Source organism: Condylura cristata, unplaced genomic scaffold (genome assembly GCF_000260355.1).
Source record: "Condylura cristata isolate star-nosed mole 26May11 unplaced genomic scaffold, ConCri1.0 scaffold00019, whole genome shotgun sequence".
NCBI lineage: Eukaryota > Metazoa > Chordata > Mammalia > Eulipotyphla > Talpidae > Condylura > Condylura cristata.
In genome coordinates this window covers 1,913,208-1,929,765 of record NW_004567120.1, presented here as the reverse complement: position 1 = coordinate 1,929,765, position 16,558 = coordinate 1,913,208, and the positions used below count along the sequence as shown (strand labels likewise).

The 16,558-nt window shown below is 35.7% G+C and overlaps 1 protein-coding gene across 2 annotated transcripts in view; it reads left to right on the top strand.

Annotated features, from left to right (window-relative positions):
- ABCB7 (ATP-binding cassette, sub-family B (MDR/TAP), member 7) overlaps positions 1 to 16,558 on the top strand; it is an 81,730-nt gene that overhangs the window by 29,488 nt on the left and 35,684 nt on the right. For both annotated transcript variants that reach the window (XM_004685594.2, XM_004685593.2), the window contains exon 3: positions 12,985 to 13,071. In XM_004685594.2, coding sequence (XP_004685651.1) covers positions 12,985 to 13,071 — 87 coding nt within the window. The remainder of the gene's footprint in view (positions 1 to 12,984; positions 13,072 to 16,558) is intronic.

Sequence of the window (16,558 nt, the reverse complement as noted above, 5' to 3'; positions counted from 1 at the left end):
CACTGCTTAGGGGAGCAGCAGGCCAGACAGGAGAGGTCTGCTGCCCCATGCAGGTCACCTCGGGACTGGGGATTGAACTTGCAGTGAAGCGGGCCGTGGCTAGTTTGCAGTGCTGTGGTTTAAACTGCTGTGCCAACAGGGAGGGCCTTCTATGAGGAATTCTATTGGGATTTTGCTCAGTTGCACTGAATCTGTATATTGCTTTAATTAATATGGCCATTTAAAAAACGGTCAAATTAACCATAAAGAACAATTCTTCTATTCCACATGCATAGAATTTCTTACCCTTTCTTTGTATATTTAATTTCTTTCAAAAATGTCATAATTGTTAGGAAAGATCTTTTGCCTCTTTCAACAAAGTTATTTTTATGTATTTTTTTAACAGAGGTGAAACTTCAATCTTTAATTACATTCTTGCCAAAACTAGATTTTAAACAGGTTAACTCAAACTCATGTTCTTGAAGTATTTTGAGAATTTACCACATTTTTTACACTTATCAGAAAACCTTTTAAAAAGTCATTTCATATCTTATATTTTGTTTCTCTGACAGTGGTAAACTTAAAATAATAATGATATGTGAAGTATTTCAGATGACTTTGAATTTGTTTTTGTAAAGAGCTGTGCTTTATCATGTCAAGAACTTAATTGAATTATTTGTGGACCTCAACATTTTTAAGATTTAGATAGTGTGCTACTGACATAATTTTTCTCTTTTAAAAAGTTGTATACTTTTATTGAGGTGAGTGGATTTACAACATTGTATATAATTTAGATATATACTTTTACATATACAGTGGGACTTAGATCACACTACCTGCCCCTTCTGATAGCCTCAATACTGCTGTTATATTTCTTGGTTTTATTTTACCTTAGTTTTCTCTGTTCCTTTATTTCTTTTTTTATTGCTTTACTTTTTAAAAAGTGTTATATATATGACCCAGCAATCCCACTCCTAGGTATCTACCCAAAAGACATAAAAACACTGATCCAAAAAGACACCTGCACCCCCATATTTATTGCTGCTTTATTTATAATAGGAAAGACATGGAATCAACCCAAATACCTAAAAGTAGATGATTGGGTTAAAAAGATGTGGTACATATACACAATGGAATATTACTCATCAATCAAAAAAGATAAACACATGCCTTTTGCAGCAACATAGATGGAGCTGGAAGGGATCATGCTTAGTGAAGTAAACCAGAAAGAAAAGGAAAAATACCGGATGGTTTCACTCATGGCAGGAGTATAAAGAACCGAGGGAGAAAATAATAATAATGAACAACTATATACCAGAGACATTTTACAGGCGTGGAGTGGGGAATGGTATAAAAAATAGGTGGGGAGAGTACACTGGACTATGGTGATGGCACACAGGTGAATTGGTGGTGGGAAGTCCATGGGGATTATAATGGAGATGGAAAAAGGCACAAGTTGATGTAAAAAAGAAAACTTATATTATTTTTAAAATGTTTATATATATATATATATATATAGTTTTTTTTAACATCATTCTTCATCTTTATATTTTTTCCATCTCCGTTATAATCCCTGTAGACTTCCCATCACCAATTCACCCATGTGCCATCCCTATAGTCCTATGCACTCTTTCTGCCCCAGTTTTGATCCTATTCCTCTCTCCACCCCTGTAGAATATCTCTGGTTTATGGTTGTTTGTTGATTTTTGTTTTTACTTTATTACAGTTGCTTTTTTTTTTTTCTGATCCTTTACACTCCTGCTATAAGTGAAGCCATCCAGTATTTTTCTGTTCCCTTCTGGCTTATTTCGCTAAGAAGATGTGGTACATATACACAATGGAATATTATTCAACAATCAAAAAGATAAACTCATGCCTTTTGCAGCAACATAGATAGACTTTTATTTCTCTATATTCACCTTATTAATGAAATCATTCAGTATTTTTTCTTTCTCCTTTTGACTTATTTCATTTAGCACAATACCCTCCAGTTTCATTCATGTTGCAAATGGCAAGATTTCATTTTTTCAAATAGCTGAATTCTGCTATGTAAACACAACGTCTGTTTTATCGACTTATCTGTTCTTGGGTACTTGATAAGTTATATAAATTGGCTATTGAAAATAGTGCTGTAATGAACATGGGATTTCATATATCTCTTTGAATTATTCTTTTTTGTATTCTTTGAGTAAATACCTAACTGTGGAATAACTGGATCATATGGAGAATCAACTTTTAATATTTGAGTAAACTTTGTACTGTTTTCCATAGGGGCTGGCTGGACTGGTCTGTATTCTAACCAAATAGAATGAGAAGGTGCATTTTCTTCTACATGTTCACCAATACTTGTTGATCCTGGTCTTTTTGATATCGACCATTCTTAGGGGTGAAGTGATTTTGATTTGCATTTCCCTGATGATAAGTAATAATGAGCATTTTAAAAGGTTTATTTATTTATTTATGCATACAGAACTGGGGTACAAGCCAGAGGTGCAGGGGGCAGTGAGAGGATTCACCAGAGACAGTGTGGGGAGCAGAGCAGGCAGATCCAAGAAGTACACTGCTGAGGGTCGGAGCAGGCGGGGTAGGAGAGGTCTGCCACACCATGTGTATCACGTCTGGGGCCAGGGATTGAACTTGCACTGAAGTGACTGCACTAGATTGCAGTGCTGTGCCCTAACCCATTGCACCACCAGGGAGGGCCAATAATGAGTATTTTTTTTCATGTGCCTATTGACCATCTGTATGTCTTTAGAGGAGTTTCTGTTTAGCTTTTCTGTGCATTATTTGATTGGGTTGGTTACTTTTTATTGATGTATATGAGTTCTTTGTAGCTAGTAGATAGCAGCTCTTTATTTGATGATGATGTGCAAACACTTTCTTCTATTCATTAGGGTGTGCTTTCATTTTAGTGATGGTTTCTTTTGCTGTGCAGAAACTTATTAGTGTGATGTCAGTCCCATTTTTAGTGATGCTGTTTCTTCCAGTATATGAGGAAGAAATAACTTTATATTTCTTTGTGTCTTCTTACATTTCTTTGTTTAAAGATTGATTTATTTATGCATACAAGAACTGGGGTACAGGTCAGAGGTTTGGGGGTGAGAGGATTCATCAGAGTTGGAAGAAGAACAGGCAGATGGGGTGAAATACACTGCTGAGAGGAGCAATAGCCAAGACAGGAGAGGTCTGCCATGCCATGTGATCACCTCCCTAGCCTGATTGAGCTTATGCTCCAGTGGCTGCAGATGGCTTCAGACTGCTGAGCTTTAACCTGTTGTGCTGACAGGGAGGGCCCTTTTCTTTTTTAATAATGTCTTATATTTTTCATTGGTTAGGTCTTTCACATCTTTTTTTGAGTTTATTTCTAGATATTTAATTCTTTTTTGTGATATGATTGTAAATATCGTGATACTTTTCTTTATTCTTCCTCTTACAGTTCATTTTATATAGGAATGCAACTAATATTTGTATATTGATTTTGTAGCCTTCTACTTTACTTGTTTATTGTTTCTAAGTTTTTTTGTGTGGAGACTTCAAGGTTTCCTGTGATATTAGCATGTCATTGCAAATATTGACAACTTTACATATTCTTTTCCAACTTGGATATCTTTCTTTTGCCTTCTAGCTCTAGCTTGGACTAATGCTATGTTCAGTAGCAGTCGTGAGAGTTGACATGCTTTTAATGTTCAGTGTTTCACCATTTAAGATTTTCTCTGGTTTTACAGATATGGTCTGTATTATGTTGTTGTATGCCCCTTCTATACTATTTTATTCAGAGTTTTTATCATATAAAGTGTCAAAAGCCTTCTTTGTATCAGTATGATTGCATGATTTTCATCTTTCTTTTGTTGATGTGGTGTTACATTTATAGATATGGTTATTTTGAAACATCCTACCATCTTTGAAATAGACTGCTTTATAATTTGTGATTCTTTTGATGTATTCAGTTTGGTGTGCTAAGATTCTGTTGATGATTTTTTCATTTTTTGGTCAGAATTATTGGCTGAGTTTTTTGTTTGTTTGTTTGTGATACCTAATTCTGCTTTTGGTTTCAATAATGTTGGCCTCATAAAATGTGTGAAAGTATTCTCTCTTGCTCAATTTCTAGGAAGAGCTTGAGATGGAGAGGTATTACTGCATTTCGGAAGATTTGTTAGAACTCATTGGTGAAATGATTTGGTCTTGATCTTTTGATTTTGAGAGTGTTTGATTACTGTTTGTACTCAGTCTGTTCAGGCTGGAAGGTCTATTTTATCTGATGTGAGTATGACTGTCCCAGCATTTTTCATGGTACCATTTGTTGTTCACCCCTCCCCTCCAGCCATTTTCTATACCTATGTTTTGTTTTGTTCTCCCTCCCTTCCTCCTCCCTCTCTTTCCTCTCCCCCTCTTCTCTCCTTTTTTTTTTTTTTTTGGCAGAAAGTGGATTTATTAAGATATCCGGAAAGGGAGCATAGTGAGAAGTGAGAGATGGGAGATGTCTGCATGTAACTATTTTTTATTTTTGAAGCTCAGATGTATCTGAGATGGCAGGAGGTTGGGTTTTGTTTTCTTATCCAGTCAGCTAGTCTGTGTCTTTTGATTGGTGAGTGCTCACCATTGGGGTGATTATTAATAAAAGAGGATTTGCTATTGCTGTTTTCACTTTAGTTTTCTGGTTCTGTTTCCTTATTTAGTTTTTTTGTGCATTTTCTTCAATTTTTCTTAGAGTGCTCCTTTCAGTATCTTGTAGGGAGATCTGGTGTTGGAAAACTCCTTCTGGTTGTCTTTGTTTGGGAAGACTTTAATTTTTACCTCCTTTCTGAAGGAAGTCATTAGAGGATACAATTTTCTCAGCTGGCAGTTTTATCTTAAATATTTTGAATACTTCATTTCATTCTCTCCTTGCCCGTCAAGTTTCTGCTAGGGGTGTATGATAATGCCCAATGGATTATCTGTTATAAGTTTGTAAGTTTTCTTTTGCCACCTTCAGTGTTCTTCCTTTGTCTTGATCTCTTGATCATTTGCTACTATGTCTTGATGTCTGTGTCATTGCTTTTGATACCCATGGTGTTTGCTTGCTTTATGGACTTGTATATTCATTTCCTTTCCCAGTAGTGGGAAGTTTGCCTCTATTATTATCTTTGTATAGTCTCTCTTTCCGTCTGTTGCCTTTCTAGTGTGCATTGTTACCCTTATATTGCCTTCCCTAATGGTGTTGGGTAATTCTCAGAGTGTTTTTCCAATTTTTTAAAACACATTTTCATTCTACTTCCCCATAGGTCCTTAATACATCACTATCTTGAATTCACTAATTTGATCCTTTATTTTGTCTATTCTACTTCTTAGCATTGTATAGATTTATTTATCTTTTGATCTCATTTTATTTTATTTTTTTGGTTTCATGTATTCAGTTGTTTACATCCTGAATGTCTGGTTTTTTTTTTTAAAGCTTCAGTTTCTATCTTCTGTTCATTGATTGTATTTCTGAGTTCATCAATTTGGTTTTCCAAATTTAGTTTTTTTTTCTTATTAGCTTTTCTAAGTTTTATTTTATCATTTTGGCATACCTTTGAGATTTTTTTCCTCTTTGAATTTCTTATATCAATTCTCTAGTCTTTATATATGAAAATATTATCTTCCATGTTTTTCTGTTTGTGTTCTGGTATTCTTACCTTGTGTTGTCATTCTCTTGGGTTGCTATGTGTTATATATATTTTTGTCTGTCTGTTGAGACTATTGAAGTTACTCTTTTTTTTTTTTTTAAAGATTTATTTATGTATGCATACAGAACTGGGGTACAGACCAGAGGCACAGGAGCAGTGAGAGGATTCACCAGAGAGAGTGGGGAGCAGAACAGGCTGACTGACAAGGCACACTGCTGAGGGGAGCAGCGGGCCGGTCAGGAGAGGTCTGCTGTGCCATGTGGATCACCTCCGGGGCAGGCTGGGAGTGAACTCATGCTGACGTGACTTTAGCTTCTTAGTGCTGTGCTTTAATCTGCTGCGCCACTGGCGGGGGGCCTGCTCTCTTTTTTGATGTCTATAGCGATAACTTATAGAGTTGTACTGATTTTTCCTACATGTGGTACTTTGTATCTGATTTCATTTGATATTTTTGACATTTTGTATTTTCTGTAGATACTTGGTTGTTTTGTAGTTGCTGTGTCAACAGGGTATGGCAGGGACCTAGAGTGGTCTAACTGTTGGACTGGGGATGACTGATTCATGTTTGTGGCACTGCTGATATCCCTCCTCTCAGGAGTTCAAGGTCAGAGACTTAGACTTCTTTATCCTCTCATTGCACCTCATGAAGTCAGAACCAATGCTAGGGGATAGAGAAGGGAGTGGAGGGGTAAAGCACCTTCTCTGCTCTTATCTTTACCAGAGACCCAGACTGTATGGAGCATCCCAGCTCTTCCACATAATTTTCCTCTTGTTCATGCCTCTGTGCAGGGATAGAACTTCTGCTATCCCCTGTCCTTGTCTCCTGATTCTACTTACAGCCCTGCTGACTTTGTCCCTTTTTGCAGACTGCAGACTCTAGTATCCCCTCTTCTGCTACCTTCAGTTTGATGTAGTTGAAACTTGTCAGTACTTCTGTTGAAGTCTGCATTTGTCTCCAATGTCCAAGGGCATGTTTAAATCTTACAGGAACTTCTTGAAGCAGTATCACTGGTTATGTGCTAGATGTTACTTTGTATTAATAGTAAAGCCAGGAACCTCCTCTGTTGTCATCTTGGTGATTTCCAGTCCATCTTTAGGAAGAGGCCAGGTCACTGGTTCTGGAGGGGACCCCCAGCCTCACACAGACATTGCTATCATCACTGCTCCTTACACAGGGGGATACTATTTTGCTACTCCGAGGTTTAGCCAGTGCAGTCCTGGCACTACCCCTGCCATGCCTGCACTTCCACCTTTGTAAACCAGTTACTGCTTATGCCATGGGTTTGCCACATCTGCCCTCTTTGCTGCATTGTGCACTATTGTATTTTTTTGATGTAATTGTAAATCATTTTGTTTTCCTGATTTCTACTTTAGTAGTTCATTTCTTTGTTGATAGTAATAGGACAGATAATTGTATGTTTATTTTGTGGCCTGTAGCTTTACTGTTTTTGTTTAATTTTTCTGGTAGTTTTTTTAAATTGTAGTTTGGAGTTTTCTATGTTATTATAGTCATCTTTAAATAGTGGCAGCTGTCTGTCATTCCAATTTGGAAATCTTTTATTTCCTTTTCTTGTGTAATTTTTATGGCTAGTAATTCCAGTATTATAGTGTGAGTGGATAAACATCCTTGTCTTGTTTCTGCTCTTAGCTATGAAACTTTTTCACTATTAAGTATGATGCTTGCTCTGAGTTTCTTATGGTTCTTATTATAATGAGGAGCTTTATTTCTGTACCCTTTTTGTTGAGAGTTTTAACCATCAATGGATACAGAAATTATTAATGTTTTCTCTGCATATATCGAAATGATCATATAATTTGTCTTCTCTGTTCTTGATGTGATGTATCATGTTGCTTTGAATACTTTGGACCATCCTTGCATCTTTAATAAGGCTCACTTGATCATGGTGTATTATTCTTTTAATGTATTGTTTAGCTTGTTTTGCTGAGTGTTTTTGCATCTATTTATCCAGATATCCTGGTCTATAGTTTTCTTTTTCTGTGCAGAACATTTGCTTTTTTGGAAGGGTTTGAGAAGAATAGGTGTTTATTTTTGTGTAGTACTTTGGTAGACATCATTAATGAAGCCCTGGGGGCCTGAGCTTTTGTTTTAAGGGAAGGTCTTAGCTTACTGTTTCAGTTGCTTTTCTAGTGACTGGTGTGCTCATATTGTTTATTTCTACTTGAAAAATTCTTCAAGTGTGTATATTTCTAAAATTTTGTTTATATTTTGTACATTGTAGCATATAAAGAACGAACAGGCAAATATACTGACATACACTGCTGAGGGGAGCAGTGGGCAAGTCAGAAGAGGCCTGCCGTGCCATGCAGGTCAGCTCCCTGGCCAGGGATCCAACCCATGCTGTAGTGGCTGTCCCACCAATAGCTTTGTAGTGCTAAGATTTAACCCCTTGCTTCACCAAGAAGGGCCCTAAACTTCTTTAATAGTACTTTTTGAACTTTTCTTAGGTTCTGGTAACTAATGTCTTAATTTTCTTTTGTTTCCTGATTTTTTTTTTTTTTTAGTTCATCTTTGACCTACTAGTTGATGGATCAATAGTATGATGCTGTTTACTCTCCTCACATGGAGTTCCCCCCCCCCTTTTCTTTTTTTTTATATTGAAGTGCGTATGTATTTTACTGTTGGGAGAATATCTACTAAGTCTGTCTTGTCTAAATTTTCATTTGAAGCTGTTTTTTCCTTGTTGATTCTGTCTGGATGATCTGTCCATCAATGTAAGTAGAGTATTAAACTCTCCTGCTATTATTGTGTTGCTCTCAATTTGTCCCCCTACATCTGTTCATATTTGCTTTGTATATTTTGATCTCACTTTGGGTGCATATATATTAATAAGTATCATCTTCTTGATGTATTAGTCTTGTTATGTGGTGTCCATTTTTGTCTCATTCCTTTTTTGACTTGAAGTCTGTTTTATCTGATGCAAGTACAGCTGTTCTAATTCTTTCTTAATCTCTCATTGTATTGGAGTAGCCTTTTCCACTTCATTACTTTAAATCTGTTTGTGTTTATTTTTGGGTTTGTCCCATACCTTGACTTTTGTTGACTTGTGTTGCAGTAAACTTGTGTGCAAGTTTTCTTTTCACTTACTGTTTTTCTGTCCTTTGAGCAGATTCTTTGGAGTGTAATTACGGGGTCACATGGTAGATTCATTTTTGGTGTTCTAAGGAACCCTACAAAGCTTTCCATTACTGGCTATCCATTTACATTCTCACCAGTAGACACTGCTACTACATAGGGTTCTTTTTATCTCCACATCCTCTCTAGCATTTGTTTAGTTTTTTTAATGTGAACCCTTGTTACTGGAGTGAAGTGGTATCTCATTGTGTTTTTGATTTGCATTTCCCTGTTTATGAGGGATATTGAACATTTTTTCATATGTCTGTTGGCCATTTGGAATTCCTCTTTGGATAAGTGTCTTTTAAGTTCTTCTGCCCATTTTTTGACTGGGTTGTTTTTGTTGATTTGAGTGAGCTTTTTATATATCTTTGTGATTAGTTCCTTGTCATTGTATGGAGTGCAAAGATTTTTTCCCAGTCAGTAGGGTGTTTCTTTAGCCTAGTTAATGTCCCTTTTGCTGTCTCTGCCCATTTTTTATTGGGTTGTTTGCTTTGCTTTTGTTAAGTGTGTAAACTCCCTTATCTGTCATATGGTGTGTACATATTTTCTCTGATTAAGTACGATATCTCTTCGTTTTTGATTATTGTTTCTTTTGCTGTACAGAGGCTTGTTAGTTTTATGTAGTCTCGCTGTTTATTTTTTTTGTTTTCCTTGCTCCTGGAGAAGAATCCTCAAAGATGTTTCTAAGGTCTATGCCATGGAGTATTTTGTCTGTGTTTTCTTCTATATGTTTTATGGGGTCAGGTTTTATATTAAGTATTTTATTCATTTCAGTTTATTTTTGTATAGGATGTGAGTTAGTATTCTACTTTCATTCTTTTGCATATGGCAGTCCAGTTTTCTCAACACCATTTGTTGAAGAGACTTTCTGTTTTCTAGTGTATTTTCTAGTGTATATTGTTTGTTTTATTGTAGATTAGTTGACCATGTATGTATGTATGTGTTGGGTTTCGTTTTTTTTTTTTTTTTAGTCCAGCAAGGTACTTTGTGCCTTTTCATTGATGAGTTCAGTCCATTTCATTTACAGTCATTATTGAAATATTAGGACTTGCCATTTTATCTTTTTTGTTTTTGGTTGTTCTTTATCTCCTTTCTTTTTCTTTATAATTCTGTCTCCATTTTATTTTGATGTATTTTCCTGCTGTTTTTCTGTTTCTCCTTTTTATATACTTTGCATGCTTGAAATTTTTAATTTTGTGGTTACAGTAAGGCTATGTACAATGTCTCATATCTCAAGTAATCTTTTTTTTTCTTGCTAATATCTTCCTAACTTCATTTCTCTATAAGGTCTCTGTTCTTTCTGTTCTCTTTAATATTTCTGTCATAAATTATATCAGTTTTTTACTGCTAGAACATTAGCAAATTAGGGTATATGTAGTTATTTTTAGTGTTTCCATTTAATCTTTATTCTAAAAATAGTGTTCAGTACCCTTCTTTGAGACAAAATTTAAGCCTTTTGCTTCCTTCTATATTTTCATTGCCTTCTTCAATTTTTGTGAGCTCTCTTTTTTCAAGTAGAAAAACTCTTGTCAGCACTTCTTATACAGGAGGTCTAGTGATGGTAAACTCCAGCATTTTTCTGAGAAAATCTCCCCTCCCCCGATATCTGAAAGATTGCTTTTTCAGAATAGAGTGTTGACTGGCAGTTTTCATCTTTGAATTGCTTGAATATATCATTACTTTCTTATGGCCGATAACATTTTTCCTCCATTTGATGGTAGCCTGATGGGAGTATCTTTATGTATTACACACAATTTTTCCTTTAGTCTTTAGGATCCTTTATTACCAACTTTTGATAGTTGTACTATTATGTATGTAGATATTGATCTCTTTGCATTTGGAGATTAGGTGTTTTGTTAGCTTCATGGATTTGTATAGTCAGTTTCTTCCCCAGGTTTGTGAAGTCTCAGCTATTATTCATTTGAATAGCTCTCTGCTCCCTTTTCTATACATTTACCTTCTTGGATAGCCATTATCCTTATATTGCCTTTACAAATGGAATTGGCTAGTTCTTAAATCATGTTTCTCTACTTCTACACCTCGATCATTTCTAGGTTTCTATTTTTTAGCTCTCTAATGTACTTCTCCATTTGATCTATTCTCTTTCCAGTGCTTTCTGTTGCAACCTTCATCTCACTATTGAATTTTTCACATACTGACTGAATCTCTGTTAATCTTATTTATAAATGAAGTCTCTATGATAAATAAATCTCTACTTGTTAATTTCATTCCCACTATTCCTGATGGGTTTTTTTTTTTCTCTTTAAGTTTCTTCATGGTAGCTATTTTGAACAGTCCAATTTTATTTTGAAGTGTCCTGTGTCTTTAAGTTTGGTTCTAGAGAATGATCATTCTCTTTTTTTGATGCCACATCTTGAGATTTTATATTAGTTAAAGTTACATTCGTCTCTGTGCATCTGGAGTGTCAACTGCCTTTTCAGTTTTTAAAATTATTTTTAGCTTTTCTTGCTTTAATTATGATTAGACAGCTTAGTAATTAGATGCCCTTTTATGCCAGTAGGTGGTGCTATGGCTTTACATTTTGGTTACTATTGATGCCATTATGACTACTGCTGTATGTGTCACCTGTGACTTAGTGGTGCCACTGCTCGGTGGTTCTAGTGTTGCATAGATACAGAATGATTTACCTGCTGCCATGGGTAGTGGACAGTGAGCTTGAATCACCTGTTTTTCCCTTCTTCCTTTCTTTCTTGGGTCTTAGACCTGAGACTCATTGTTTGATATTCTCTGGGTTGCTGTCCCTTCCTTTCCTTGATACTCTTGTTGCCACATACTTGGTTTATGTGCTTTATCTTTCCATCTCCCTAAGATTTACTTGGGCCAATGGTATGGGTTCTACACTGTCTCTGCCCTGCCTTCCCTTCTCTGGACCCTTGAATCTACATAGTACTGCCTATCTGATCTTCCTAGCTCTGTCACTTACATAGGCCCCAGTTTTACCCACTTTTAGATGAACAGATGCATGGATCTCTCTGGTGTCCTGTTGTGATGAAGAGAAGGACACTTGCTGATACGCAGTTGATCAGTTAATTAGATTTTAAAGGGGAGAGATAAGGGAACTGCCTTACATCTCTGTGCTACTCTCTTTGCAAGCCTAAAATTTAAACTTAACTTGTACTATCTTGTTAATTTATATTTCATCAAATTAGTTTTTATATTTTCCCAACTGGAAAAGTAACCTTAAGACCCTTTAAAAATTATAATAGGTAAGATGTTGGGCCCTCCCTGGTGGCTCAACAGGTTAAAGCGCCGCATTGCAAGCCAGCCTCAGCTGCTTCAGTGCGAGTTCGATCCCAGCCCCGGAGGTGACCCATGTGGCGCAGCAGTCCTCTCCTGTCTCGCCCACTGCTCCCCTCAGCAGTGTACTTAGTTGATCTGCCTGTTCTGCTCCCCACTCTGTCTCTGGTGAATCCTCTCACTTCCCCTATGCCTCTGGCCTGTACCCCAGTTCTGTATGTATAAATAAATCTCTAAAAATTATAATAGGTAAGGTGTTTGCCTTTTAAAATATATATAACTTACTTATATATATTTTACAGCACAAGGGACTATGGAGAGGTATATTGGGTATATTGGTGGTAGGAATTTTTTTTTTAAGATTTATGTATGCATACAGAACTGGGGTACAGGTCAGAGGTGCAAGGGCAGTGAGAGGATTTACCAGAGACAGAGTGGTGAGCATAACAGGCAGATTGATGAAGTACACTGCTGAGGGGAGCATCTGCCAAGACAAAAGCCTGCTGTGCTATGTGGGTCACTTTCCTTGTGGGAGATCGAACTCGTGAAGCAGTTGTGGCTAGTTTCATAGTACTGCACTTTAACTTGTTGCACCACCATGGAGGGCCTGGTGGTGGGAATTCTGTAAAGAGTACACCTGAGAAAAGAAAGCAAACATTGTGTTTGTGTGTGTGTGTGTATAATAAGTCCAATGAAAGTATAATACAAGTTAAATGTTTTAAATATTAATTTCAAAAGCTATTTAAGAACAAGTAACTGCTGATGAATATTTGTTATATCTCAATATTCTTTGTATAAATTTATCTGTAACCTAATTGTGAAGGTGTTTTGTCTTTATTATGTTAGGCTGAAAGGTATGCCTCTGAATGTGTTTTGGGGACTTTCATTAAATTTGACTAAGTGAGATTTTTACAAATGTGAAGTTCTGTAAGTCCTAATGGATTACTTGGTATTATCTTCACCTAGACTCTCCAGGCATGGCCGCTGATTGAAAAGAGGACATGTTGGCATGGTCATGCTGGAGGAGGACTTCACACAGACCCAAAAGAAGGGGTAAGAACTAATAACAAGTAACTAGAAATTCTTGTGAATGATGGTACTTGCATGGACGATAACTATAGTCATTCAGATTATCATATTCCAGAATATTTTGATTGACTCATGTAAATACATGTGTTCCAATGCAAAACCATATGAATTGAGCATGATTATATAGATAAGACTTTCTCAGGCTTACACAGTATTTAAGAACTTTTCCTTCTGGGATGATGAGAGAGTTCTAGAGCTGAGCTGCTGGTGATGATTGTACAACACGGTGAATATACTTGCTACCACTAGTTGTACATTGTAGAATTATTAAAACTGTAAGTTTATATTGTGAGTGTTTTACCATATTATGAAAATGTTTCTTCTACTTGCAGGGTAGTATGGGGTAGGTAGCTAGGTTGTTGCTTACCCAGAATGGCAGTGTCTTTTACTAGAAAGTAGCGTGACACAGAATCAGAGGAAACTTGGTTGCTATCAACTTACCACAAAATTTTAGGTAATAGATTTCATAACTCTTTAAAAGAAAAGTATGTGTTGAATAACTGCTTTGTGTATAACCATGTTAAGTGCTATATGTAAATAACAAAGCAGTTTTTGTTGTCTGAAAACATAACAGTTTAAACATCAGAACAACCAAACCACCATGTAGAAATTATCCCTGTGGCAGATTGTATGATTACCAACTGAAATTTCTACTATATGTTTTATGCATTTATCCTTGAATGTTCATAACAACTCTTAGCATTAATAGTGTTGTTCAGGAAATGTTTAAATCATGTTTGACCAGTATAGCCATAATAAAGGATTATAAAAGAAGTGGTAGTTTCAATATTTGAAAGTTCCTATGTTTTAAATAAATTATCACATAGTCATATCACTAAATGCGAAGAAAGCATTTGGTAAGATTCAGCATCTATTTATGATGGAAACCCTCAAAAAAATGTGATAAGAGGAATCTACCTGACAAACCCATAGATGGAATTATTCTCAGTGGTGAAAAACTGAAAGCCTTTTCACTAAGATCTGGTACAAGACAAGGACGTCCATTCTTACCACTACTATTCAATATAGTATTGGCAGTCATAGCTGAAGGAATTCGGCAGGAGAAAGCTATCAAAAGAACCCAGCTTGGGAAAGAAGTAAAACTATCATTATTTGCAGATATGATAATATATGGAAAACCTAATTCCACAGAAAGAACACAAAAACACTGATTTGAAAGGAAACCTACACTCATATGCTTATTGCAGCACTTTTGACAATAGACAAGATATAGAAACAACTTAAGTGTCTAAAAATAAATTGAGAGGATCAAGAAGGTGTGGTATGTATACACACACACACACACAGTGGAATACTAAAGAAAGTCATGTCATTCGTAGCAACATGGATGAAGCTGGAAGGAATTAAATAAGTGAAACAAGCCAGAACGCAAAAGCTAAATACTGGATGGTATCACTTGTAATGTGGAATATAGATAAACAAGCAGGTTAGGTAAAGATAAACTTTAAAGCCCACCCTTGAAAGCTGATACTGCAGCTGAGGCATTCAGAGTGGAAATGGACAGGGAGGGATAAGGAGGAGGTAAGAGAGCACAGTGGACCAAGTTGGAAGACTGTGTGTTTTGGTGGGACTGCTATGGTGACTACATCTAAGCGAGGAAATCCTATACTGTCAAAACCCTAGAAAGGATGTAAAACAATGGTATTTCAATAAAAAAGATGAATTAAGGAATTGTTTGATTTATAATAGAATAGATTTTGAAAGGATTTTAGCTTTATTCCTGCTTTTAAACTTTTTTATGTGCCTCTTTTGAAGAGACATCTGTTAGTAAAATTTAGTTAATCCTTGTTTGTAAAAGGACACAAATAATACAGAATTTAACAAAAAGAGTACTTTTCAGAGATTGTTTGATATGCTCCTTTTTAATGTTAGAAACATATCCTTATTGATTGGAAACAACCAGAATTTAGTAGTATTAAAGGGGAGATTAGCACTTTCTGGAGCAATCAGGGAGCTTTGGTGAAAATCCTGTTATAATTGGAAGAGGTGAAATAGCGATTTGGAGTGCTGGGATTTGGGGGAATAAAGGAATGAGTCTCCAGGCTTGTTGAAATGAGTGGCTACACCGACCAGTGGACAGGAATACCTGAAAGACATGAACAAGCACCTTTCTAGCTCTGATTTCATATATTATTAAATAGCTGTGTGATCTTGGTTTAATTTTGCCAGTTGATTTTTCTTTGGGATAGAGAATTTATTGACTGGTTAATGCAAGTATCAGTCAGTTTGGTAGTTACATTTTTATTATAAATTATTAAATTGACTGTTGGATACACATTCATCTCATCTGTATCATAACCACTTTTTTTGATGACCTAATAAAGCAAGTATTAGATGTATATGTAGGATATTAATGAGTTTTCCTTGTGTGTTTAAGAATCGATAAATAAATAAATTAAATAAATAATATTAATTTTGGTTATATTAATTTTTTCTTTTTTTTGTACAGCTTGTTTTCTTGAACTTTTATCTATGATAACTCTGATGTTTCTAAACCTTCCAAACTCATTTCTAGAAAAAAAATACAATGAGCCAATTTGAATTCTTTCATTATCCTTTGATAGCATTTGTTTCCCATGTTACTTTCTTTCTGAACCAAACTGCTTTTCTTTAATTATGGCTAATTAATTACAGCATAGAGTTGAGACCTTTCTAAAAATGTTTACCCCTTATACTAACACAGTAATAGTTTTTATATTGTAATGAGGCATAAAATGTCAGTTTTATGTTTTTAATTTGAGGTTATTTAGCAAGAGCAAGAAGACCACATTATATATATTGTTAGCACAGGACAAAAGTAGGTTCACTCAACTTTTACAGGCCTATAAATGATATTTCCGTAGTGTTTAATTTTAGAGAGCTTTTGTTGTCATGAGGTAGTCATCACAGTTGTCTCTTTAAAATAGCTTTTAAATTCTACTTACTGTGAAAATTATATACAGAAAAGTTAAAATAGTTCATATTTTCTGTTTTTGTGCAAGTGAGACTTAAAACCATTATGTCAAAAGGAATTTTGATCCTTGAGAATGAAGGAACTTTATCAAATCATTGTGGATTTTCCACCTACACTATAATATAATTATCTTCGCACACTGGTTTAAAATAACCCAGTTTATTGCCATTTTCTGACCATTTCCTATATTTCCCATATTTTCTTTAAGAATGTATCCTTAGGGCCCTCCCTGGTGGGCCCTAAGCCCACCTCCAGGGCAAGTGGGAATCGAACTCATGAGGAAGTGGCTTTAGCTTCTTAGTGCTGTGCTTTAACCCGCTGTGCCACCAGGGAGGGCCCGGTGGAATTTTTACTTTAAATAATTCTTTTGTCTTTCACTGTTATCACTGGATGTCGAATATGAACTAATTGTGGTGATTTTAAAATATGGTATTTTATCGGCCCTCCCTGGTGGCGCAGCGGATTAAAGCACAGCAC